Here is a 25,450-nt window from a genome sequence, read left to right as displayed (position 1 = left end):
CCAGAAAAAACTTGTGTTATATATCGTATCTAATTTCCTAAGTCTTGGCGGTTTATTTTTAGTGCTGTGTGCACAGTATGTTTTTCTTGCTATGAATTGCACTTGGCAATCTTTACACATGGAATCGGCAACTTTTCTATCAGAGTATTTCCTAAGCTTTTGAAATGCTACAGCACACCTTGATAGAATTGTTTGGTTCATGTTGTAGTTGTTGCAGAAACAGGAGGAACAACTTCTTTTTTTTTTTCCTTCCCTTTTTTTCTTTTTTTCCTATCCTGATCAGTTACTTGGAATAAACAGTAACTCAGACTTCCTCACTATATGTATTTTCTGTAGAGTTGATTGGATGTTACTCTACCAAGGCATGATGGTGCTGGCTGCTACTCAGGTGTGGTGGACTTGGGAGGTAGAGGATGTCTTTCGGGAATTGAAGAAGGGAGAAAAACAGGCAATGAAACTTTATGCTAAAAAAATGCATAAGCAAATTGATGACCTGGTTACCCGCATTAGAATGCCTTTGAGCAAAAATGACAGGAAAAAATACAACACTGTTCTCATTATTGATGTTCATGCCAGAGACATTGTTGATACATTCGTAAGAGACAGGTAAACACTGCCCCCCAACCTACTGAGAAAATACCAAATGCATAAATTGTATTTCCATCCTTTTACTTCATGTGAGCAAATCTCTCTTGTGCAGCATTCTGCAGGCTCAGGAGTTTGAATGGGAAAGCCAGCTGCGTTTTTACTGGGACCGAGAGCCAGATGAACTGAATGTGCGGCAGTGCACGGGAACATTTTCCTATGGTTATGAGTATATGGGTTTGAACGGACGTCTTGTGATTACCCCGCTTACTGATCGTATTTATCTTACACTCACACAGGTATATATTCGAGGAGATTTTTACTAACAAGGTCTTTTAAAATACACTTCTAGGCAATCACATAATTGTTTTATTGCCACTTCCTGTTATCTCCTAGATGCCAATGTGAACACTAATGTGTTCAAAATCAGTTGTGGTATCATAACGTGATTGCCTCAGAGATAATATAGAATGCATTCACAGATAGAATTTGAGGCTTTTTGTACCCAAGGGTTTAATTTGTGATTTTGCTACCAACCTTATATAAGTTTAATCCAAGCTTTGCTTTCCTTTTTGGTTGGTCCCCAAAGGCTTTATCAATGTTTTTGGGAGGAGCGCCAGCAGGGCCAGCAGGTACAGGGAAAACAGAAACAATCAAGGATCTGGCCAAAGCACTGGGCTTGCTTTGTGTGGTGACAAACTGCGGAGAAGGCATGGATTTCAAAGTAAGTTAAAGATCTGTGTTCTCTGATAAAGTGCCAGTTACTGCTCCTTTTTGGTCCCCATGATAAAGTCATATTCTGAACTTCTGCATAAGTATCTCCCTTAAAGATACCATGCTGATTGATATGAAATATAGTAAAAAAATACCTATTTTGAATAAATTCCTGAAGGAATTTCAGGTGCTTTCAAGGAGGGGAGCAATGACTAGGTGGTATGTGTTTAAGCTCATCATAGGCAATCTGCACTTGGCAAGTAATTACTGCAAGACCTTATGACAGATTGCTAGCTTCTGCATATGTAAATATCTAGAGGTTTTACCCAGTCATTAAGAGTTTTAACATACTCCAAAGTTTGTTGATGCTGAGTGTTTAATACATTCATTGCTGAGAAGTTTTTCTTCTTGTTCCTGATAGGCAGTTGGTAAAATTTTCTCCGGTCTTGCCCAGTGTGGAGCATGGGGATGCTTTGATGAATTCAATCGTATTGATGCTTCTGTGCTTTCAGTCATTTCTTCTCAGATTCACACTATTCAAAATGCTTTAATGAATCAGTTGAAAACATTTCAGGTAAACATTAAAAATGAAGAGTAATTGTGAAGGCTGATCTTGTTTTTGAGGCCGAGATTCAGGGTTAGACCCCATCATTCGGTCAAAGGGCTGCTCCTTCTGTAATTCATTTGCGCTGAACATTTCAAACTCCAGAGTATGTACTCTCATTTTCAGAGATGTTAAATCCTTGCTGATTTCCTAATCCTTTGCTAGGTTCTTCCTTTGTGAAGTGGGATAAAAGTCAGCTAAATAGGATAACAGTAAGCAAATGGGATAATAGTATGCTAGTAATTACGGAGAGAAGTAATGGTGTGGATTGTGAGGCTTTATTTACTGATATTTATTGGAATTCAAAGCCCTCAGACAGAAAATTTGATTGAGTAGTGTGAAATGTTTTGATATTTATACCCAAGATACAAACAGTGGGATGAATGTAACTGGATGACTACCTAAAGCTAAATATTTTAACATGTTGTCTTAAGTAGGTGCCCCAGTATTGCTGCTTTTCTGTTTGAGCAAATAGTACTATTTAATTCAATTCCAAATATGCATTGTTCTAATGTTTTCTTATGCCTTTAGTTTGAAGGGCAGGAAATTACCCTTGATAGCCGTATGGGCATTTTTATTACGATGAATCCTGGTTATGCTGGCCGAACTGAGCTCCCAGAGTCTGTAAAAGCTTTGTTCAGGCCTGTGGCTGTTGTTGTACCAGATCTTCAACAAATCTGTGAAATCATGCTCTTTTCTGAAGGGTTCCTTATGGCAAAGGTAAGAAAATTTTATTACTGCCCATACCCGTGTATATACCTGTGTATGGACAGCCAGTGTTTGGTTGTGGCTTACACATTTGTGATTCTCTAACTTAAATCTCAAACAGATCCTTGCCAAAAAGATGACAGTGCTATACAAACTGGCAAAGGAACAGCTTTCTAAACAACATCATTATGATTTTGGACTGCGGGCCCTTAAGTCAGTGTTGGTGATGGCTGGAGAACTGAAAAGAGGATCAGCAGACCTCAGTGAGGTAGATCTGCTACTTAGTTACCCTGGGAGCATCATCGTTTTCATTAGGAAGAGGATGTGTTTACACATCTGCTGTAGTTTGCATTGGAAATAGGAGCATTGGTGTTATTTGTCTTATTCGTTCACTTTGTTCTTACTGAGTTTCATTATGCCCTCTGCCAGCAAATTACCATCAGAACTCAAGTCAGAGTAGGGAAATCTATAGAAAATGAGGTATTTTACTTTTTGTTAAGTACAGGATGCAAATAGCCAGATGAATGTCTCTGGATGAATAGCGAAAGGTGCTTTTTGAACAGTGAGTGCTCCAGTTGCGCAGTTGTTAATTGTGTAGCTTAAGTAGTACAGTAAACTTATAAATGAAAATTTTTCAATACTGCATCGCTTTTTATGGCTTTCTTTTATGATTGTTTTTTATTTCTATATGTATGGTTGTGATACCCAGTTGCCTAGGGGAATTCTGATTCAAATTTCTTCTTAAAAACTTGGAGACAGCTGAAGGAAACCCTCCTCTAAAGTTATGTACAGATGCACATTGCAGGTTGGCAGGAAGTTTGGGTCTAAATGATGCTGTCAAGGCGACTACAGAACTTGGGTAGTTCATAAGACAGTTGGTTCTTTTAACATCAAATCAGGGAAGCTGCGACGTGGGCTGCTCCAGCCATTTGGCATTTGGTTAATATGACAGAAGCCGGCAGTGCATTATTCTTGGATATTGGTCTGCTTAATCCTTATAAAATAACCTTTGTTTCCACTAGCAACTGATGCCAAGAAAACATCCTCAGAGCTGTACTGCAGTAATCGGGCACTAGTTTTTAGAGATATTTGAAGTTACTACTTGTTGGATAATTGGTTAGCTATTTGGTAAAGATTGATTCTGCTATGTGTTGTCTAGGAAGTTGTACTGATGAGAGCTCTGCGAGATATGAATCTTCCTAAACTTGTGTTTGAAGATGTACCTCTCTTCCTTGGCTTAATCTCCGACCTGTTTCCTGGCCTGGATTGCCATCGAGTCCGCTACCCTGATTTTAATGATGCTGTAGAACAAGTGCTGGAAGAAGGGGGTTATGTTGTTTTACCAATCCAGGTATAAAAAATACTAATTGCATGAGGTTTTTTTTGCAAATGTTAGGCTGGATATGTGTTGCTGCTCTCTGGTGTGGCTCCAGGAAAGCTTAGCTGGTACAGAGCAGCTGCTGCTCTTGTCCATAGAAGAATTATGGACAGCAGTCTATTAAATCAATATTTGTTTTTCAGGTGGATAAAGTAGTTCAGATGTATGAGACAATGTTAACTCGTCACACTACAATGGTAGTTGGACCTACTGGAGGTGGCAAGTCAGTTGTCATTAATGCTTTGTGCAAGGCCCAAAACAAGTGAGTGTATAAAATTTGATGGGTGGAAATCAGGTTGTAAAATGGCATAGTCTGCATTATTCAGCTCTGTGTAGTCATCACAGGATCAATAGCTGACCATAATATTTGCTTGGGTTAGTATGAGATGGTGTTGTGTCATTTTAATATTGCTTTTCTTGCTGTATCTTTAGGCTGGGATTATTGACAAAGCTTTACACACTAAACCCTAAAGCTATGAGTATGATTGAGCTTTATGGGATCCTTGACCCTACCACACGAGACTGGACAGATGGAGTCCTGCCAAACATTTTTCGGGTTATCAACAGGCCTACTGACAAAAAAGAGCGAAGGTAGACAACTAGAAATTACTGTGACCATTTTTAGAAACTGAATTTTACAAAAAATATTAGATAATGCACTATTTAAAAACAAATGCTAAATAAATGGAGAGTGTCTAGGGGTCTTTCTGTCTTCTGTAAGTTTCTAGCCTCAGTGAGATGAATGGAAACTATGCAATTATGAAAAATGAATGGGAGGCTTGAAAGCACCTGGATTGACACCATTGATGGCACTGGATTCTGAAATATGTTAGTAAAATCAGAGCTTAGTCAGTGCCCCTTGGCTCCTGTATCCACAGGTACATTCTGTTTGATGGTGATGTAGATGCTCTCTGGGTTGAAAACATGAATTCTGTCATGGATGACAACAAGTTATTGACCCTAGCAAATGGGGAGCGGATTAGACTTCAGTCGCACTGTGCTTTGTTGTTTGAGGTAAGTAGTGACTGTACTGTGTAATACAAGGGAAGGGTTACATACAGATGGATCTACAAAGCTGAAAAGCAGTTACTGTGGCTGTTCTTTGTTTAAGTGTATGATTATCTTGTGTGATTATTTTACAGGTTGGCGACTTACAGTATGCATCTCCTGCCACTGTATCCCGCTGTGGAATGGTCTTTGTAGATCCTAAAAATCTGAAATACAAGCCCTACTGGCAGAAGTGGATCCAAGAAAGAAGAAATGAGGTGGGAATTTCTGCACTTGTTCACATTAAATACTGAACTGTAGACAGCTGTAAAAAAAAATTTGCAAAGACAGTCTAATCTTCTGATAAAAAATCTAATCACTAGGCCTGTGGCAGAGGGCTAAAGAGGGTTCCCAGCTTTTCTAATTTGTGATTGTTTCTGAGAAGTGAAGAACAAGAAAATGAATTTACCTGATCTCCAAAGAATTAACAGTGAGCTTAGGTCCTTGTTTCTTACATTTAGTTTAAAAAACCAAGTCCACAGGGAGCTGCAGTAAGACAACTTAGTTGCTAGCACCTGATGCTAGCACCCTCACCTGCTCACCAGTCCATACAACAGCATCACATTTCTTCATGTGACTGTGCCCTGTCTTTGGTAGAAGTGACTTCTTCAGGAACAATCATACTTGGTCAGCCAGGTATTCATGGGAAGCTCTGCTGTCAAAAATTGGCTTTCCGGGTTTCTGTGTCCTGAATCATTGTCCTTTTTGTTCCTCAGCAAGAGAGAACTGAATTGAATCGTCTCTTTCAAAAATATGTGCCCTATCTTACTGATATGATTGTAGAGGGAATTGTGGATGGCAGACATGGGGAAAGACTGAAGACCATTGTTCCTCAAACAGATTTAAATATGGTAAGGAACAGAGAGTAAAGGTTGAAAAAGTTTACCTGAAAAGAGAAATGGAATGATAGAGAGAGTAAAATGTTCCAAATAAAGCATGGTAGAGTCTGTGCTGAAATGTCAGTTTGCTAGTGATGAGCACCAAGAGAGAAAAGAAACAGTAATTTCCTAACAGTGCTCTTCTAGTGTCATTAATATGCGTATCAGTACATACACCTGGAAGGATAAAGGATCAGCAGACACTCAAAATGGTTGAAAACGTATTAAGAGTTTTCATGCACCTAAATGGCAACTCTATTTACAGTTTTGTCTTGTTTTACAACAGGTGGTACAGTTGACTGTGATGCTGGAAGCTCTAGTTGTGGTACAGCCTGATGATCCTGATGTTCTGGAGTGCTTTTTCTTGGAAGCTTTGTATTCCTCCTTAGGTGCTGCTCTTGTTGATGCTGGGAGAATTAAATTTGATGAAAATGTTAAACGTATTTCCTGCATGTCTACTGTTCATGATGACAACATCCTGGCTAAGCCAGGGGAGCTGCCAGGTAGGATCTCATCATAATTTAGTCTGAATTCCATTGATTATATTAGAAAAGTGTTAGTTTCCACGAAGGCAGAGCATCCTTCTTCCTTCCAGCTAGCTATCTTGGCTACAAAATATGCTCTCTGAAGGACTATCACTGAAAACCACATAGAGATACTGATGCTAGATAACTGTCAGCTACTGGTCTGTCCTCACAGAACAGTACTTTTCTATGCCAAGCTGCAGAGATAAACAGTGAAAAGAAAAGTAAGACATGAAAGTCAGTGGAAGGTGCTTAAAAAGCGATAATATGATCCAAGTGCTGGATTAGGAGAATTTTGGTTGATGTCTTAACTGGGTTAAATGACAAGTAAACAGAACACAGTGTTGCCCAACTTGGTCCAGAATCCTACCCTTCACTTTCATTTCAATCAGATTATTTTCTTATGAAATATTTCAGTGTCCTAGAAAACTTCTAGTTACTTAATCATTTGCAGGTCAGCTGCCAACTTTGTATGACTTTCACTTTGATGGATTTCAAAAAAAGTGGGTACCTTGGATGAAACTTGTTCCTGAATATATTCATAACTCTCAAGTGAAATTTCTTGACATTCTAGGTGAGTGTAAAATAAAATACAGTGATAATATGTCTTTAATTTATAATGTGCTGCCACTGAGTACATGGCAGTTAACATGAGACATCCTCTTTCTTTACTGAAGGTCTTCCACTTAGGTTCAGTTTTTTGTGATGGCACAAATCAATTTCTTTAATATTGTTGTCACAGTGGTTTAGCAGGAATAGAGTAGATATTTACAGCACTGTGTAATAGAGAAATGAAGAAAGGATTAAAAGCTTGTTTCAGTTAATAAGGGTTATTAGGAGCTAACAATGCCTTTTACAAGCTAGAATAGCAGAATATTCATGGTCTATGCTACCAGAAGCTGTAGGAAAAATGCCGGCTCCATGGTTCAAGTACTTGGTAGTTAAACATTACATTCTTAAGGCAGTTATTGGTTGTTACTCCAAGCACTGTGTAATGGTGACAGGTGCTTTTCATAGTTAAGGACAAATTAAGGCAGGTTACTTTACAGTAATACTTTGGCAAGCACAGCTTAACTTCACTGACACAGGAGACAATTATATGTTCTCTAAAAGTTGCTCCTAATGGCAGGCAATTCACAAAGAAAAAAAATCACCTCTGTAGAGTTCTGGGAAAATGCCTATGATCCAAATAAATCCTGATTATATCCTTGAAATAGGGATTAAATGGAGTTTAACCAGTCCATGACCCTCCTATATGGAAGATAACTTCTTTTTTAATATATCTATAGGATGAGCGATCCTGATGATAAAAGCTGAAAAGAGATGGCTGAGCAATTAAAACTTTTTTTCAGCATTGTTAGTGAGTTGATATTTCAGATTTTGTCTTTGTACAACTGCATGTTAATACCTTGAGAGTCTGATCCAGCACTATTCTATAAATATAAATCCCCAGCTGTACTGCATTTTAATTTAACCTGCCATCATATTCATGATCTTTTTCAGTGCCTACAGTGGATACAACACGCACTACTTGGTTACTGGAACAGATGGTAAAAGTAAAACGCCCAGTTGTTCTTGTAGGTGAATCGGGTACATCTAAAACAGCAACTACACAAAACTTCCTAAACAATTTGAACAAAGACCGTAATGTATGTATGAGGCATTTTGTCGTCTTTGTAAATCTGCCTTTTCATTCTTTGTCCTTATGTTAAATTTGCATTGTGAACCCTGAGTCTGTGGGTAGCAATGTTGACTTTAGTAATGTGACTGCAATCTTCACAACCGAACTGTGTGAATGATTTGAGAATCCTTCAGGATCAAAGACATTTGATCTACCATGTACAGATTCAGTTTGATAAAGTAAATATGTATTATTGAAGTGCTAAGAATGGGATTACTTTTCTTTTTCATCTGTAATTCAAGTGAATAAATGGACCATAGAAATCTTTCCTGTATGTCTGACACTCTAATATAAAGAATATTTTTTGAATGCGCTAGTTAAAAAACCCCAAACAACAGATAAAAATCCATTCTTATCCATTTCCTCTCCTTTGCAGCTGCTGCTAGTAATTAACTTCTCTTCTCGTACAACATCAATGGACGTTCAGAGAAACCTAGAGACAAATGTAGAGAAACGAACTAAAACCACTTATGGCCCTCCTATGGGAAAACGTCTCATTGTTTTCATTGATGATATGAATATGCCACGGGTAAGTGCCATTAATTTGCAAGGTAGTATAGAAACATTTCGGGTGGCACTGACATGGTCTCTTCATACACAGAGTCAATTAATTACAAGTCAAAGATATTTATGGTAAGTGAGTAACTGGATTTCAGTTTAGGATCTTCAGAAAGTGGGATTTGTGTGCAGTGGGGAGTGTTTCTGTCTGTTACAGTATTTGTCCTATATGTAAGAGAGATCCTGTTGGATCATTTCTTTATGCCATTAAAATCATGTCTCTGTGGCCTGATACTGGCTGCAGGTGGTGTATTGTAGAAACCATCCCTTTCTCTTTACAAAGGGAGCAAAAGAGGACATGTGCATTTAGATTATCACAGAGGCACTTTTCCCATAGGAGACATTGGAATGAATGTTCACAGTCAGTGCCAGAGCTTTGCAAAGTGTCACTTAGTCCTTGTGATGTTCTCCAGAGTATGGAGCACAATATTTCCACATTTTATAGCAGTAATTGGCATGCCGATGTACTGTGCTTTGAATATCTTGACTCTTTTGTGTTACAAAGGTTGATGAGTATGGCACACAGCAACCCATTGCCCTGTTGAAGCTGCTGCTAGAGAAAGGTTTCTTCTATGACCGTGGTAAGGAGATGAACTGTAAACTTCTTCAAGACCTGGGTTTTATTGCTGCCATGGGGAAAGCTGGAGGAGGTCGGAATGAACTTGACCCTCGATTCATCTCACTCTTCAGTGTTTTTAACATGCCTTTTCCTTCTGAGCAATCCCTGAGTTTGATCTATGCCTCCATCCTGAAAGGCCACACTGCGGTAATTTCACTGTTTTTTAAAGGATTGCTCAACAGGTTTATTATTTTGAAATATAAATTTACTTCTGTGCTTTCGCTAGACCTGAAATCTTCTGTTATCAGGCTTTCTTATATTTAGAACCTCATGCAAACCTTTCCCTTCCTCTTCTCTTTCTTGATGGGTTTACAGTGTTTTGATAAATTCTTGAGTAATAGGTAAACATTCAAGTCAGCAGGTCATTTATAAACTTGGTGCTTTTCATAGGTTGGAACCTGTGAATGATTTGGTTATGGTTCCTGTAAAGAAAAGCAACAAAGATCAGCAAACTTTTTCCTGAATGACAGTAAAAAATTTAATGTAATGCAGTAGACTGCATTACTAGCAGATAACCTGCAACTTTATATAAGAAAAGAACAGTTTATTTTTTCTGTTAAAAAAGTGCTGTGGAAATTCCGGTCATTGAGTTCAATGTTACTGTCAGCACTCTGCAAGCTCAGGAGTGAAGATGGGGCCTGTCCAAAACATTCAACTGCACAAAGTTCATACAGAGGAATACGAATTTCTGAGTATGTTTGCCTTCAGTTATTTGAAATACACCAAGCAGGTTTAAAAGCTGGAAAGCAGAATATGTTTAATAGCATTGAGTTCTCTTGGGACAGTCTCATGGAAACACCTCTTCTTTCTCATGTTTGCAGATGTTTAATCAGTCTATATCAACCATCTCTGACAAGATTACTGCATGTACTTTGGAGCTTTATAAAATGATTACTTGTGACCTACCTCCTACTCCTTCCAAATTCCATTATATTTTTAACCTGCGGGATCTTTCCAGGGTCTATAATGGACTTATTCTTACAACTCCAGAGAGGTAAGAACAGAAAAATTGTCTCCAGTGCTCCCACATCTATTTATATTGCATGAACCTAGATGAAGATGAAGTAATATGGTATATGAAATCAGTCATGTTTGGACACTTTTCATTAGACCTTTGCCACAATGAGAAAATGTTCAGTAACATCCGAAATTGTGATCTTACACTTGATGACAAATGCTGGTGCATTACTCTTTCTTAAATTAGGTATTCAGAGGTAAAAATGCAAGCAAATTAGTTATTATGAAAAGAACAAAACCAAAAAGAGTAAAGTAAGTCAGTCCAGAATTTGGTCAGTGTTATTAACCATATACCTTAGGCATCATGTCAGCTCATTTGGTGCAGTCTGGTATTTCGATGTGAATTCAGGTTTCGAACAGTGACCCAGATGGTGAGAGTTTGGAGAAATGAGTGCCTGAGGGTTTTCCATGACAGGCTGAATAATGAAGCAGACAAAGCATTGGTGAGTAATTTCTTTCAATTTTTAGTAGTCACTGACTGTTACTATGGCAACTAATTTGCAACAACATTACCAACTGTTGCACTCTGGTCTTGCAGTCAGACTGCAGATTTGTCTAACCACTATATTGCTCCATTAATTATAAATGTGGCCCATGGAGTTTTCTTTTCTAAAATAAAGTGACTATGGCAGACTAAGTGAGCAGATCTGCTGAAGGAAAGGGTCGCTTGGTTTGCCTGTCCCGGAAAATTGGTTAGCAGGGGCACAGGTGACAAAGTGTGAGAGCAGTGCAGGAAAAAACTCAGGAAATCACTTTGAGTCAGTATTTTCCTTTAGGAAGGACTGTATCAGAATGTGACTATACAATCAAGTAGGGAAAAGAAGGATAAAAGCCAAGTCCTTAAACAATGGAGTCAGTTTTGGCTGTTAGGCAAACTGGAAAATGCTCCAAATTATATCTTAAAACACAAGAGAGAATTATGACAGTTTTATACCTTGAGAATTAGGGGAGGAATTGGGGTAGATTTTACTTACATATAAGCAACTTGTGAAGCAACTTGCAAAGCAACTCGCTGAGATGAAAAGAGCTAGATTAAGATGGCTTCAGATTCTTCTGCTTAGAACTTTCTCCTCTAACATACAAAGATACATTTCCAGCTCAATTTTCAGAACTCAGAGTAATTCTATCACAACTTTTTTGTATTTATACATTCATTCAGACTTACAAGATTTGTGAGAAATCTAGTTAGGGAATCATCTATGAATGTTGAGAAGGAAGGTTTATTGAAATAATATCTACAACAATATATGAGAAGGTATTTTTTTAGCAGGCTTATCCTTTCCTGTGTTAAACTTCTGGAGTCCATTGGATTGAATGGTTGTTAAACTGCCTATTAGATCATTTTAGATCATACATAGAACACAATAGGAGGCTTTGGTCTTTAGACCTTCTAGTGACATAAGTATCCCCTTGAAATCGGTCAGTATTTGAGCAAGAATCTGCATTATCACCCTTCTAAGTGTTACTGGATTCAGAATCATCTGCTTCGTTGTGTTGCCTGACTCATTTCATATCCTTGAAGGTACAAGGTCATATAAAAAGCCTAATCAAAGAGAATTTCAGAGATGACTTGGAGCAGGCCATGAGGGATCCTATTCTTTTTGGAGATTTCAGAATGGCACTGAGTGAAGGAGAACCTCGTATTTATGAAGATATCCAAGACTATGATGCAGCAAAAGCTCTCTTTCAGGTAGTGTGCACCAGCTTGGAGCTGTGCCTGATGCTGTTTCTGTGCCTGAGGAATGGGCGGGAGCCTGCCTCAGACTGTAGGAAATCTGTTCTCTTTCTGTGTGCACATAGAATTTATGTGCACTGTTATCCATTTGGGGTCTGCAGTAATAAATGTTGAGGATCAACTACAGAGTCAGCAGTGTTTTCCAACAGTTTATTTTCCCTGAGGAAGGGGAAAGGAATAATGCTGCTAAATGGGTTGTTATTTTATTAATGTTATTAATTGTTTCACTGGTCTCCCAGTAACATTCTGTCCACCTTTCTCTGCAGGAGATTTTGGAGGAATATAATGAAGTTAATATTAAAATGAACCTAGTTCTTTTTGATGATGCTTTGGAGCACTTAATCCATGTACATCGCATCATACGGATGGATCATGGGCATGCCTTGCTGATAGGAGTGGGAGGCTCAGGAAAGCAGTCTCTAACGAGACTGGCTGCCTATACAGCTGGATATGAGGTAAGTGACCCTGCATCTTTGCAGTGAAAGAAGACAAGGAAAGCAATACTGTGATCAGGATTAAATTGGCAGGGGGCTGGGGGAGGGAAGTCAGTCAGCAAGATAAGATCAGGCTGGTATCTCTTCCCTGTGGAGAGAAGAACAGGCAGAGGTGATTGCCAGGAGGTATAGAATAATGACTGTGGGTGATCTGGGCAAGAAGCTGTCAGTGCCTGAATCTGGGTTTTGGCACTGGGGACTGAAAACAAGGATGGGTCTGGCAGTGAGCAACTAATAATCTCTAACTACTGCTTTTGTTACTTATCTGTCTTAGAGCAGCACCGGTGTGCTTTTGTGGAGGAACTTTGTTGTGATTGATACTGTAATATTTCAGATAGGAAAGATGTATTTTCAGTCTCTGGCAGAGGATGAACACAAAGCAATTTTGAAAATGCAATCCTTCAGGGTTGGACAAATGTAATTTTTAAAAATAATGTAGTGTATAATTTATTTGATTCTTAACATTTACTGATGTTAGGGGCCAAACAAAAACCCTTGATCCAGTCCAATTGAAATTTAGAGTTACCATCATGTCTTGGGTCCATCTGTGTCTTCTCAGTATATGTTTGTATCTTTAGGTATTTGAGATCATCTTGAGTCGAGGATATGGAGAAAATAATTTCCGAGAAGATTTGAAGAATTTGTACCAGAAGCTGGGTATTGAGAACAAGTCAATGGTCTTCTTGTTTACAGATACCCAGGTAGCAGAAGAGAGTTTCCTGGAACTCATCAACAACATTTTAACTTCAGGTAGCATAGGCAGCCTCAATTGCTCCTGATCAGTATCTACTTGTGATTTATAATCTCAAACGTACCCTTGATGCAGCTATTACTGTTTCACCCTGCGTCCTCTGCTGCTTTAGTTAGTTACACTTTTCTGTACTACCTGAAATGATCTTGGCCTTAGTAATGGCTTGTCATCTTCTTACAGTCATTTATATGTATCAGGGAAGGCTATAGGGTTAATTCATGCTGTTGCTGCTGTTGCAGGAGTTTCAGATTTCTTCCAGGACTGAGGTATAACTTCAGCTGCATTTGGACACAAACCCACCGTCTGTCCCATTGGCTTTTGGATAGCATTCACCTGAACTGAAGCAACTGCTTATATATATATGTCCTGAAATCTAGTTTAGTATCTTTTACTGTATGCAGCAGCTGAAAATGAGCAGCAGCTGGCACTGTGTGACCACCCTCTCTACAGAAGTTCCTATGTCTGATTTGAAAACAGATGTGTTAAATCTTATCCCTTTTCCTTGGTCTGCTTATGCCTATCATTAGGTAACAAGCAATATTTGCCACATGATTGAGAGAATGAAAATGTGAACTGATAGTTCACCAATGAATATTTTCTTTGCAAAGTTAGAAGCACTTTATGTTCTTGTGACATGTTCTATGTTTTGTGTATGTTGCTGAAGCCCAAACAAAAATTAATTAATTATCCCTCTAAATCCCTTTGCATCATCCGAAGTACTGCCCCTCTATTTTCCATGGGGGCTGAGGGGAGGAGGAGAAGCATAGGTTAATAGGTTCATTCAAAACCACCCAGAATAATTTTTGCAGAACTAGGTTTCTCATCTACCCTGTTCCCAGCCACACTGTTTTCTCTTTCTGGTTGTTCTCACTAGCATTCCTCTGCCCTTATGTTACAGGAATGGTGCCAGCCCTTTTTCCAGATGATGAAAAAGACACCATACTAAGTCAGATTGGAGATGAAGCTACTAAAGCTGGCATGAACCCAGCTAAAGAGAGTCTCTGGCAATATTTTGTAAAAAAATGTGCAAGCAACCTTCACATTGTCCTGGGAATGTCCCCAGTTGGGGCTAATCTGAGAACATGGTGCAGAAATTTCCCAGGTATCAGTTGTACACACTGCTTAGTCCCTTTCCTGCAGAATACAGGTTTGCAGGCAAGAGAAAAATCTCTGGTGGACACTCAGGGATGTCTGACAGCTAAAGTTAGGCAAAGCAGGTTTCATGATCAAGGATTTACAATGCATGATTTTTTTCCCCCTAGTTAATTACCACATATCAGTGAGTATTATTGATTAGCATTTACCAGATCAGTTCATTTCCCAGCTGAATAGCTGGAAATCAATTGGTCATCGTCATTGAAGCGGAAATATACAGCCTGTGTCTGCAGCCTCTCTTCTGTAGTTTACAGAAGAATGTGTGGTATTAAATCATTATGAAACTAGGATGGTGGTAAGAGAAACAGTTTTGTATCCAAAGCCAAAAAAAGGGGCATGGTTGGAAGGACACCCACTGGAGAAAAAACACCTGAGCCTGGTGGATGTTACGCTTCAGCAAGTGGCTGAAAGGAGTCCTGGGAGCTGAAGTGACGTGAAAGATGGGTACGGGTGAGAATCCTAACCCAAGCATTAAAATACCTTGTTGCAGCTCTTGCCTGCATCCTGTAGAATGGTACAGCCTAAAGAATAGTACAATGGGGTTAGCACGGCACGAGTGCAAAGTTGATTGTATACTATCAAAATGGAAGTATTGACTTTGTGATAAATTTTATTGCTAAGCAGGAGTCAAATAAGACAGATCCTACAGATTCTTGATGCAAATAAGGTTGTTGCCTGGCAGATTAGGGTCTAGTTTTGCAAAGGAATTTTTCCGATAACACTATCCTTTTATTTTAAGGTCTTGTCAACAACACTGGTATTGACTGGTTCTTGCCATGGCCCCCCCAGGCCTTGTATGCAGTTGCACAATCCTTTGTTGGTATGTAAAATGTCAGTATTTTAATGCATTGACCCTTGGGATATCCTAAGAGATAAATATTTTACTTTGCAGTTATTGTAGATAATTTGATTTCCCATTGTCCTTGTTACTTTAAGTCTAAATGGGTGATGCAAAATTCCAGTCAAAAAATGGTTTTGGATGGAAGTTTCTTACTCACATAGATCTGAAAAATTGCTAAAACTCAACTTCCTGACTCTGCAGACAATGTGGCCTGCCTGCCAGGAGGCCCAGGTTCTCTTTTGACTGTGCCTTGGTCTTGCTCTTTACCCAAGAAGGCAGACTTTTTTTGCCTGGCTTAGATATGCATAAGGAAGATGGTAATCGGCTTGCTCTTAAAAAAAACCCAAACCTTTGACATTTTTCATTTCTTCTGCCCGATTTTAGGAAATAGCACACGCATCCCATCGGAGATCTCCAAGTCAGTGATTGAGCACATGGTTGTGGTGCATGAATCTGTAGGGGATTTCAGCAAGAGGTTTCTGCAGAAACTGAGACGTAGAAACCATGTCACACCAAAGAATTACCTTGATTTTATCCATACTTACTCAAAATTGCTGGAGGAGAAAAATGAGTTCGTTTTAGGTGAGGCTATGTAGATGTTTTCTACTTTTGATAAGTGATTTAAATGTTTCTAAAAGAAAAAAAATTGTGGTGAGAATCCTGCATATTACCCGCATTATGCAAAAATGATGTTATCAGTACTGTCTCAAATGCTATGCTGGCATTGAGTTTTGACATTGGAGCAACACCCTGGCCACAGGTGAATGTTCAGGCTCTGTGTGTCAAACAGTGCGCTCTCCTCAAATTCTTTTGTGCATGAACCCGAGCCTGAATCTCCAAACCAAATGCTCCTTTGCCTGGGGAAGAGTTTGATTAAATCTAATACCAGCTCAGCTTAGCTCAGGGTTTGACATTCTTCCTCAAGCAGCAATTCTTACTCATACTTCAGTGGGCACTGAAATATGTGAGAAGGATAAAACATAAACAGTGTATGGAAAGCAAGTCGTGGCACAGGGCCAGTCCGTGGCAGCTCAGCTCAGGCAACATTAACACTGTCTTGGGTGGGAGGCTTAGGAAAGGAGAAATCTCTGAGTCATTTTCCTTTCATAACCAAGGTTGCCTTGCTGCCATGTGCACCTATAAGCATATTTACCTTCTGTGAGATTGCCTGTTGCTGTGTGGTAGTACACAATCAATGCATCACTAACATTTCTCCTTTCTGTCTAGCACAATGTAAACGTCTGGATGGGGGCTTAGTTAAGCTGAAGGAAGCTAGTGTACAACTGGCTGAGCTGAACAAGAAACTTGCTGAGCAAAAGATTGTGCTAGCAGAAAAATCAGCTGCTTGCGAGGCTTTGTTACAAGAGATTTCAGCAAACACAGAAGTAGGTAGGTAGTTTACAACTACCCAAGTGTCCCACAGGCTATGCAAGGCTCACATAGTCTGTGTTGTGTTGTGTTGTGTTGTGTTGTGTTGTGTTGTGTTGTGTTGTGTTGTGTTGTGTTGTGTTGTGTTGTGTTGTGTTGTGTTGTGTTGTGTTGTGTTGTGTTGTGTTGTGTTGTGTTGTGTTGTGTTGTGTTGTGTTGTGTTGTGTTGTGTTGTGTTGTGTTGTGTTGTGTTGTGTTGTGTTGGAAGACCCTCTAAGAGCTCCAGCTGCTTCTAGAGGTAACCCCCTTGTTCCATTTGTGCTGACCTAATGTCATGCTAGCAGAGCAGCTCTTCTGTCTTGCACAGATTACTATGTGTTTGGCGTACAGTACTTTACACAACTCATAACTATGTTTGCCTGCCCTTGTCTTCCCTTTCCAAGGTGTAGGGCGTAACATGGGAAAGAGGCATTAGCAAGAAAGGGACCTTCTGATTCAGAAAATTACTATTAGAGAAAAACCAGAGGGAAGCATAGGAGGAAAAATTATGTATGCTGTTGTGTGGAACACTAACAGTGTTCCTAACCTGGTGATAGAACTGTTAACATTGGCAAGCTAGCAAGAAAAAGGTACTGAGTTGATGGTAATTTCTGATTTGCAGCCAAGAACATATCTATATTAGCATATTAGTATATGTTCTGCTTACAAAAATCCATATATGGCCCTGCTTTTACAATTCCTAGCTGAGGAGAAGAAAAAACTGGCTGAAGAAAAAGCTGTGGAGATCCAGGAACAGAATAAGATTATTGCTATGGAGAAGGCGGCAGCTGAGAGAGCTTTGGCTGAAGTCATGCCTATATTGGAAGCTGCCAAACTGGAGCTTCAGAAGCTTGACAAGTCTGATGTTACTGAGATCAGGTGACTCATTTGGATGTACAGTAGCATAAACTCTTGGAAATTCATGGGGAGACCCTGGTTTGCAGGGTCTGAGCCTTTCTCAACTGCATGTGAAGATAAGGACCTCAGTTGTCTGAGTGCAGAGGCCACAACAGAATCCCCTGATTCCTTGCCCAGGACTTCCCCTCAAGCCCGTTTTTCCAGTCTTTTGTTTGATGTCTTCCCCATATTTATCTACGGTGTGCATTTCTCTGATGCAATAGAAACTGCTGTGGTTTTTGCCTGAGCAGTGGGTGTCTAAACTCCTTTATGCCTCGTGTTTTTATTCTGTGTGAATAGGAACACATACCAGTTATTTTTCAGGGATGCTTTGATAGCATGAAAATGTATTTTTCTGCTGAATTAACTTCCCTCTATGGTTTTTATAATACATCTTGTATTTGGGGATAGATATAAAAGCACATCCCGTCCCTGACCTGCATCTCCCTGAAATAGCAATGGCTCTCCCTTCCCTGCCACACTTGTTTAGTTTCCTTTCTGTTGTAGATCTCTGGATTCTTCCTGTACTGCATATCGTGATGGACAGCTGCTTCACTGCCCTAGGGAAGAATATCATGGCTCAGGATTTTAGGCCTTCCACTGTTGAAGTCCTTAATATTTCATTGATCAAATTGTCTGAATACAAGAATTAGTTTTGAGCTTTTGACTAGTTAATAATTTCTCATCTGGCCTGGGTGATCTTTTTCACTTTATGTAGGATGACTTACGTACTAGCTCTTGTTCTATTGCAATGACCCTCTTAACAGGAACGTTAAGAGGGTCATTGCAATATGTCTGGCATCATGTGCTTTGTCTCCTCCTTTTTTTCCTCCATTGTGTCCTTAATCTCTTTTCTAGATCCTTTGCAAAACCCCCTAAGCAGGTGCAGGCTGTTTTGGAATGTGTTCTTATAATAAGAGGTTACAAAGAATTAAACTGGAAGACAGCCAAAGGGATGATGTCTGAGGCAAATTTCCTGCGATCCATGATGGAAATAGATTTTGATGGAATTACTCAGAGCCAAGTGAAATCTGTCCGAGGTAAATTACTGATCTGTATACTTGGAATGAATGTAGGATCTTGCTAATGTGATTAGCCATGTCAGCAGCAATCCTTCCAGTGTTGTTTGGGAGGGTGGGATTCACTTTGTGCAAGTGGACAGCACTGTCCACAATGCTGCAGATGTTGCACTGTTGGGATGGCTGGATTTTTCAGGGTGCAAAAACCTTCTGCTATGTGTTATATCCAGTTTATACCTTAGCTAGGGTCTTATGCACTCTGGTTTAGAGCAGGCAAGAAACAAACAGGATAGGTGAGCAGGCCTGCTGTTTGTTTTTAGCCACTTAGTAGAATTATGACCTCATCCATGTGGTGGCAATTAAAATGTGATATATACAGGGTGGAAAGAAGATGAGCTATATCTAAAGCTTATGGGCCAAACTTTACACGTGTTCACAAGGGTGTAATCCAGAGTAGTTCCATTAAGAGAGGAATTTGGCTCTTTGAACAAAATTGCATCTGATTGCTGCACAGAAGACAACCCATGGTCCTGAATGCACTCCCTTCATGGAGAAGGAACTTGAGAAATCACTTGCAATATTGTGCTTGTATTGTTACAGCCCAGTAGCTTCATCTCAAGGTCAGAGTCTCTTTAATATTCTGACAAATGTTTCATATTGTCTGTCACAGCATTGCTTGATATTGCTGCTAGGGGAAGCTATTTCTCTGAGGATTTCTGCACTGTAATTCAAGTCACTTGCAATATTTTTGTGTTTGCCCATTTAGCTCTGTTAAAGAATCTTAACACTACCTTCAGTGAGATGGAACTTGTGAGCAGAGCAGGACTTGGAATGTTAAAGTTTGTTGAAGCAGTGATGAGCTACTGTGATGTACTTAAAGAAGCCAAGCCAAAGAGAGAAAAGGTAAAGTGTGTAGATTCAAACTCAGAGGAGGATGAAGCATGATCCTGATGAGAAAAATAATACTTGACAAATTCGTAGACTGCCCACTTCTCTTTGAAGTGCTTAAAAAGAGATGTTTAGGAGAGCTATTGCAGTAGGAATGAGGCAGGTACTCAGTTATAAATTGCTATGTTTGTTGTGTCATAATGCTGGGATATGGGTTCCCATCCATGCCAGTGCTTGAAGGAGGAGGGAGGATCATGTTCAGCTGGAATTTTGTAATCTAACATGCTTAGAAAAACAGTTTCTAGCTGTCTGCTGAAAACAGACTTCAAAACACATGGCATCTGGACAGAGCAGTACACAACATCCGTGTCCCCTAAGCACAGACCGTTTGATTAGCTGTTTGTTTCGAATGGCTGGGAAGTTAGCCGTCTTACCAAAGGAAGTCTAATGTCCAACCAATGATGCTGGGAAACTTTCTTCAAGAAAAGGTTATTATATACAGCTGACTACTGAGAAAGTATGTTTACTAGATGATGAGTCTGACTGTTTTTGAGGCCTTCAGTATTGTTGTTGTTAAGCAGACAGACGTCCTCTTTTGTCATGGGATGACAGTCCTGCTGACCCCCAATGCCAGCAGGACTGCTCACATGCTTTAATGTACCTTGTGGGTACAAAACTCTAGGATATCTATCTGCTTTGGAACTGCAGTATCAGACCATGATGTGTATGTTTGGAACAGGGAGAGGTGGGTGAGAAACAGTGCCAGTTATTTTGGCTTAAAATGTTTATTACCAGGACATTTTGAAATATCTGAAATAGCCAAAAGAAATCTGAGAACTTGAGACTTCTCTCCAAAGCCCCCCTTTCCTCTGATATTCTTGTGTTTCCTTCATAATGTAATGTAGGTGGCTAGGCTAGAACGGAACTATTACTTAAGTAAGCAGGAACTGGAAAAGATAAAGGCAGAGTTGGCTACCATTCAGAATGAGCTTAAAGCTTTGGGGAGCAAATATCAAGAGGCAATAAAAGAAAAGCAACACTTGCAAGAAGAAGCGGAGATTATGCAGAGAAGATTAGATGCTGCTGACAAGCTCATCTATGGCTTGAGATCTGAAAACAAGAGGTAAGTCTAGATTTGAAGAGGAACATTTTTGACATCGGAGGGTCATGTGCCAGGGATAATACCTATCAGACTTAAACTTTTTGGAAACATCACTTCCTGTGATATCTGTTTCTGAGAAGAGCTAATATCCATTCTAAGATAATATCCATTAGCTCTTGAAAAATAACAATTTTTAGTGCAGAAGAACAAGGTGAACTCAGATTAAAAGGAAGAAGGTTCAGATTAGCTCAGTGTCTATGGCCATCATAATAGTGAGAGCGCAACTGATGGTAAATTTGGGGGTCTGTCTCAGCCTTCATCTAAAGTAGCAGCACCTGGAAATTCTGCACATAAACCCCATCTCCCTGGTACAGACTGACCCAGTATTTCCTTATTATTCTATCAGGTGGACAAAGGAATTAGAAGACTATGAAATACGAAAGGTGAAGTTGCTTGGAGACTGTCTACTCTGTGCTGCCTTTCTGAGCTATGAAGGAGCATTCAACTGGGAGTTTCGTAATGAAATGATCTATCAAGTGTGGCAACAAGATATCCTCTCACGAGAGATTCCTCTCAGTCAACCATTTAGGTTAGAAGGCCTTCTGACAAATGACGTGGAGGTTAGCAGGTACGTCCGGTCAAGAAACCCAGTGATTAATTAATGTGAAATTGTGAAGTGGGAGTCTGGATGTGAATCTGTAGGGTAGAATTGGCATTGTGGGTGGAGGTGCACAGCCATACCAGGGAGAGCCCGTTTTACTTTCATGTTGCAAAGATGAAAAGGAGACAAATAATTTTTCTTCTGGTTAAGGGAAACTATTTGTTATAACAAACCATTGTACTTTACACTCCAGGGACATTCACTGAACTTAGACACATACAATACCATTTTGGGAAATTTATTAAGGAGTTATCTATAATATGTGTTCCCATAGCCCAAGAGGAGTCTTTTCATTGACTTCAATGAACCTGGTATTAAACCCATGCCCAGATAGCATATTTCAACTACTGCAGGATTACCTACCAAATGAAAGTCAGTGTTTTGAGTAGCGTAGTTGCAAATGGCTCAGACAATGAATCAGTCTGAGTTTTGACAGTCTTCTCACAATCACGTCCACTGTGTGTTTCCTTGTGTGTCTAATAGTGTGCTCAGTGAACTGCGTAATTTTACTCACAAATGAAACGTGCTGCTCTCCCATCAAGTTTCCTTTCTAGACTGCTCTTTGATCCATTCCGTTCTCAGATGGGTTTCCCAAGGATTGCCTCCAGATGAGCTCTCTATCCAGAATGGCATCCTGACAACATATGCAAGCCGCTTCCCGCTCTGTATTGACCCACAACAACAGGCATTTCATTGGATTAAGAAGAAAGAAGAAAAGAATAACCTGAGAGTAAAGATAAATTATCATTTTACCTCTTTACTGGTTGTTTTAAAATCTGCATAAATATCTGTCACCTTGAGTGGGGAACCGATTATGTACTGATAAACGTGTTGACTGTTGTGTCTCTAAAATAGGTAATGAATATCAGTGTTCACATGACCTTCAGTTCTTTGGGATGGATGTTTTGTTTGGGATCTTGGCTAGCCTTAATACATGCAGAAATAATATACCCAGAAGACTGGTGTAGACTATGTTTTGTCTCAGCTCCAGGGTGGAGTTTTCATGTAGGACAATTAACACAGTCAGAGGCACAGCGGAACTTTGAAGAATAGTTATCCAAATGGAAATTATTCTCAGTTAATCAGAATTAAAAAAAAAGAAAAAGCATATCTCCTGTTTTGTACCAGTGCAGTTTATATCATCTGTAAGAGGAAAGACAAAAAACAACAAAGAGCAAACTTCGTTAGTGCTGGCAACTACTGTAAAAAAATGATCTTCAGCAAACTGAATATAAGTTCTCTTTTCATATCTTCCCATTATTCTTTTGCAGATGGCTTCCTTTAATGACCCAGATTTCCTTAAACAACTAGAACTGGCCATAAAGTATGGAAGCCCTTTCTTGCTGCATGGTGTTGATGAATACATTGATCCGGTGATAGATAATGTCTTAGAGAAGAATATCAAAGTTGCACAGGGGCGAACATTTGTTGTTCTGGGTGACAAGGAGGTTGACTACGACAGTAATTTCAGATTGTACCTGAACACCAAGTTATCAAACCCAAAGTATTCTCCATCTGTGTTTGGCAAAGCTATGGTTATCAATTATACAGGTAAGCAGAAGTGTATACTTAGTAAAAAAGTAATGATTATACTGTAGTGCAAATTTAGGGTCTGGGTAGTTGTTTGAAACAGCAATGAAATTTAAAACAAATCTTAGTCTCCCTTATACTTCGCATCTGATTTAATAGGAAATCCTTCTCACTTCTCTCTTCTAATCTGAAACTGAGCTAAATATCTCTTCTTGCACCTGTTGGGATGCTTTGGTAGAAATGAGATGCAAAGTTACTAACGAAGTCACTTTGTTGCATCACTGTAGTTTTACAGGATGATGAAGATGAAATAAGTTGTGTAAAAGCTCTCGTGTTTAAAAAACGACTGTGCTGTGTACATGTGTTGTATCTGTAGTTACACTAAAGGGCCTAGAGGATCAGTTGCTCAGCGTCATTACGGGCTTTGAAAGAAGAGAACTGGAGGAACAGAGAGAACATCTCATTCAGGAGACAAGTGACAACAAAAACTTGCTGAAAGATCTAGAAGATTCTCTCCTTCGGGAACTGACATCTTCCACAGGAAACATGTTGGACAACTTGGACTTGGTGCAAACACTAGAAGAGACAAAATCCAAAGCTACTGAGGTACCGGCTCTGGGCTTTTTGGAAGGTTATCTATCTACTAATAAAACATCATCTTTCCTTTTTCGTGGTGCTTCATCTTTCACCCTTGAAGCTAGGAATTGGTTTGAAAGGAAATGGAGAGTTTTCTCCTATGTTGCATCTTTCGGTATTGTATCAGATCTGAAATGAAAAATTAATGTATTTGTTACTCAGAGAGGATGTAGAATCTCTGTCCTTGGAGGTTTTCAGGCTGTAGTTGGGCAACGCCACAGCTGACCTGATCTAGTGGTGGTCATTGTCTTGCTTTGGGCAGAAAGTTGAACTAAAGATCCTTGGAGGGCCTTCCCAGACTACTTCCATGATTCTGTGTAAATCTTTGCCTTCACTTTTCATAAAGGTGGGATTCATTTTATTTAACTTTTGTTTTTTACAATTCGTACTACTTCTTTAGGGTTACCTACCCAGATTCCCTATACAGTCAACATATAGATGCAGGCACTGAATAGTTTATTGTGATATAACATACGTACTATGGATCAGTAATTACACGTGTATAAAATCATTGTATGGCTAGGTGACTGAAAAACTGAATCTGGCTGAGACAACAGCGGTGGATATTGATCGTCTTCGAGATGGCTACAGACCAGCCGCCAGGAGAGGGGCCATTTTATTCTCCGTCTTGTCTGAAATGGCACTTGTCAACATCATGTATCAGTACTCACTGGTCTCCTTCTTAGAAGTTTTTGGACTCTCTCTTCGGAAATCCATGCCCAGTCCTGTTCTTGTGAAGAGGTTAAAAAATATCATGGATACTCTGACTTACAACACCTATAACTATGGCTGCACAGGTCAGTGCAATTTAGTGATGGGCTGATAGTGTGTTGTGCAAATGCTTGTTAAAAGCCATGCCTTTGGTTGGTTTATTTTAAAGAGGCAAGTTACCAAGCGGTGAATTCACTAAGGTTCAGTTCTCAGCGTTGGTCCTGGTTTACACTTCACTCCCTGCTGTTTCTGTTTGAAGAAACTATGTGTGTTACCTTTTAAAGAAATGGTTTTCTTAATACAGTTATGGATAGTAAATTTCAGCTGTGGATCTCACATCCCTGGATGTAGCTCAGAGATGCTGTTTTGATTCTGTAAGCCTGATCTAGAGCCCCATCTTTGATCACCCTGGTCTTTGTGAGGTGACCAGATGCGGGATATGGATTAACAGATTGCTTCGGTTCCACAAGTTTTAGCAGCTGATTTTTGAAAATATTGTCCTTTTGATGTAGGCTTGTTTGAGAAGCACAAATTACTGTTCTCCTTTAATGTGACTGTCAGGATAGAACAAGCTGATGGCAGAGTTCCACAAGAAGAATTTGAATTCTTTTTGAAAGGTAAAGTGAATGTTTATATATAAATATATAGCTGTATGTAGCAATAGCTAAAAGATCTTTTGAAGATAAGATTTTTGTCTGGATATGGTTTGTTGTAAGAGCTAGCACGTAGAGAAACCACTGAAGATAGCTGAACTATGTTGATTTACACAGATTGTGGATTCTGCTATTTCTATTTTTTTCACTTTTTTAAACAGCGAAGAGGCTAATCTTTCTCTGCAGATGTTGGCAAATCTCACTTAAGCTAATTGATAGGATGTTACCTGAGAAAATAATCTTAAGTCGTTTTCTGACTATGTATAAATAATTTTAAAAATTTTTGCAAAGAGAAAGCTCTGGCTTTTGCAAGGACTTGTAAAATGCCATCTTTTCTTCAGCAGACCAATTTAATCTTACAGTGCTTCCAGAAACAAATTTCCAGTTGGTTCCTCTGTGCAGTGGGACTGTATGTGTGGTCATGTATTGAAGAATTTATGACATGGACATTCACTTTGGTTTCTGAATGTGACTAGGCAATATTTCCCTGGAGAAGAGTGCACGAAAGAAACCGTATGCTTGGCTTCCAGATCAAGGCTGGGAAGACCTAATTCGCTTGTCTGAATTATTTCCTGAGAAATTTGAATCTCTTCCAGATGATGTGGAAAAAAATCCAGATGTATGGAAAAATGTACGTGCTTTTCTGCAATCCTGTTT

The 25,450-nt window shown here is 39.4% G+C and overlaps 1 protein-coding gene across 1 annotated transcript in view; it reads left to right on the top strand.

Annotated features, from left to right (window-relative positions):
- Positions 1 to 25,450, top strand: part of DNAH10 (dynein axonemal heavy chain 10) — a 57,426-nt gene that overhangs the window by 22,956 nt on the left and 9,020 nt on the right. The window contains exons 31-67 of the mRNA XM_037401546.1: positions 337 to 606; positions 701 to 884; positions 1,175 to 1,309; positions 1,721 to 1,873; positions 2,435 to 2,623; positions 2,733 to 2,879; positions 3,771 to 3,962; positions 4,133 to 4,251; positions 4,422 to 4,580; positions 4,868 to 5,003; positions 5,132 to 5,254; positions 5,753 to 5,887; positions 6,201 to 6,417; positions 6,893 to 7,012; positions 7,942 to 8,087; positions 8,496 to 8,648; positions 9,183 to 9,443; positions 10,118 to 10,290; positions 10,663 to 10,756; positions 11,836 to 12,003; positions 12,315 to 12,503; positions 13,121 to 13,292; positions 14,192 to 14,395; positions 15,188 to 15,268; positions 15,674 to 15,871; positions 16,517 to 16,678; positions 17,401 to 17,575; positions 18,452 to 18,633; positions 19,379 to 19,515; positions 20,406 to 20,623; positions 21,009 to 21,230; positions 21,846 to 21,993; positions 22,535 to 22,814; positions 23,170 to 23,399; positions 23,953 to 24,226; positions 24,653 to 24,757; positions 25,270 to 25,424. Of these exons, the coding sequence (XP_037257443.1) occupies positions 337 to 606; positions 701 to 884; positions 1,175 to 1,309; positions 1,721 to 1,873; positions 2,435 to 2,623; positions 2,733 to 2,879; positions 3,771 to 3,962; positions 4,133 to 4,251; positions 4,422 to 4,580; positions 4,868 to 5,003; positions 5,132 to 5,254; positions 5,753 to 5,887; positions 6,201 to 6,417; positions 6,893 to 7,012; positions 7,942 to 8,087; positions 8,496 to 8,648; positions 9,183 to 9,443; positions 10,118 to 10,290; positions 10,663 to 10,756; positions 11,836 to 12,003; positions 12,315 to 12,503; positions 13,121 to 13,292; positions 14,192 to 14,395; positions 15,188 to 15,268; positions 15,674 to 15,871; positions 16,517 to 16,678; positions 17,401 to 17,575; positions 18,452 to 18,633; positions 19,379 to 19,515; positions 20,406 to 20,623; positions 21,009 to 21,230; positions 21,846 to 21,993; positions 22,535 to 22,814; positions 23,170 to 23,399; positions 23,953 to 24,226; positions 24,653 to 24,757; positions 25,270 to 25,424 (6,406 nt within the window). The remainder of the gene's footprint in view (positions 1 to 336; positions 607 to 700; positions 885 to 1,174; positions 1,310 to 1,720; positions 1,874 to 2,434; positions 2,624 to 2,732; positions 2,880 to 3,770; positions 3,963 to 4,132; positions 4,252 to 4,421; positions 4,581 to 4,867; positions 5,004 to 5,131; positions 5,255 to 5,752; positions 5,888 to 6,200; positions 6,418 to 6,892; positions 7,013 to 7,941; positions 8,088 to 8,495; positions 8,649 to 9,182; positions 9,444 to 10,117; positions 10,291 to 10,662; positions 10,757 to 11,835; positions 12,004 to 12,314; positions 12,504 to 13,120; positions 13,293 to 14,191; positions 14,396 to 15,187; positions 15,269 to 15,673; positions 15,872 to 16,516; positions 16,679 to 17,400; positions 17,576 to 18,451; positions 18,634 to 19,378; positions 19,516 to 20,405; positions 20,624 to 21,008; positions 21,231 to 21,845; positions 21,994 to 22,534; positions 22,815 to 23,169; positions 23,400 to 23,952; positions 24,227 to 24,652; positions 24,758 to 25,269; positions 25,425 to 25,450) is intronic.

Source organism: Falco rusticolus, chromosome 1 (genome assembly GCF_015220075.1).
Source record: "Falco rusticolus isolate bFalRus1 chromosome 1, bFalRus1.pri, whole genome shotgun sequence".
Lineage (NCBI taxonomy): Eukaryota > Metazoa > Chordata > Aves > Falconiformes > Falconidae > Falco > Falco rusticolus.
The sequence above is the reverse complement of the archived record's forward strand: the minus strand, read 5'-3'. Positions and strand labels throughout refer to the sequence as shown.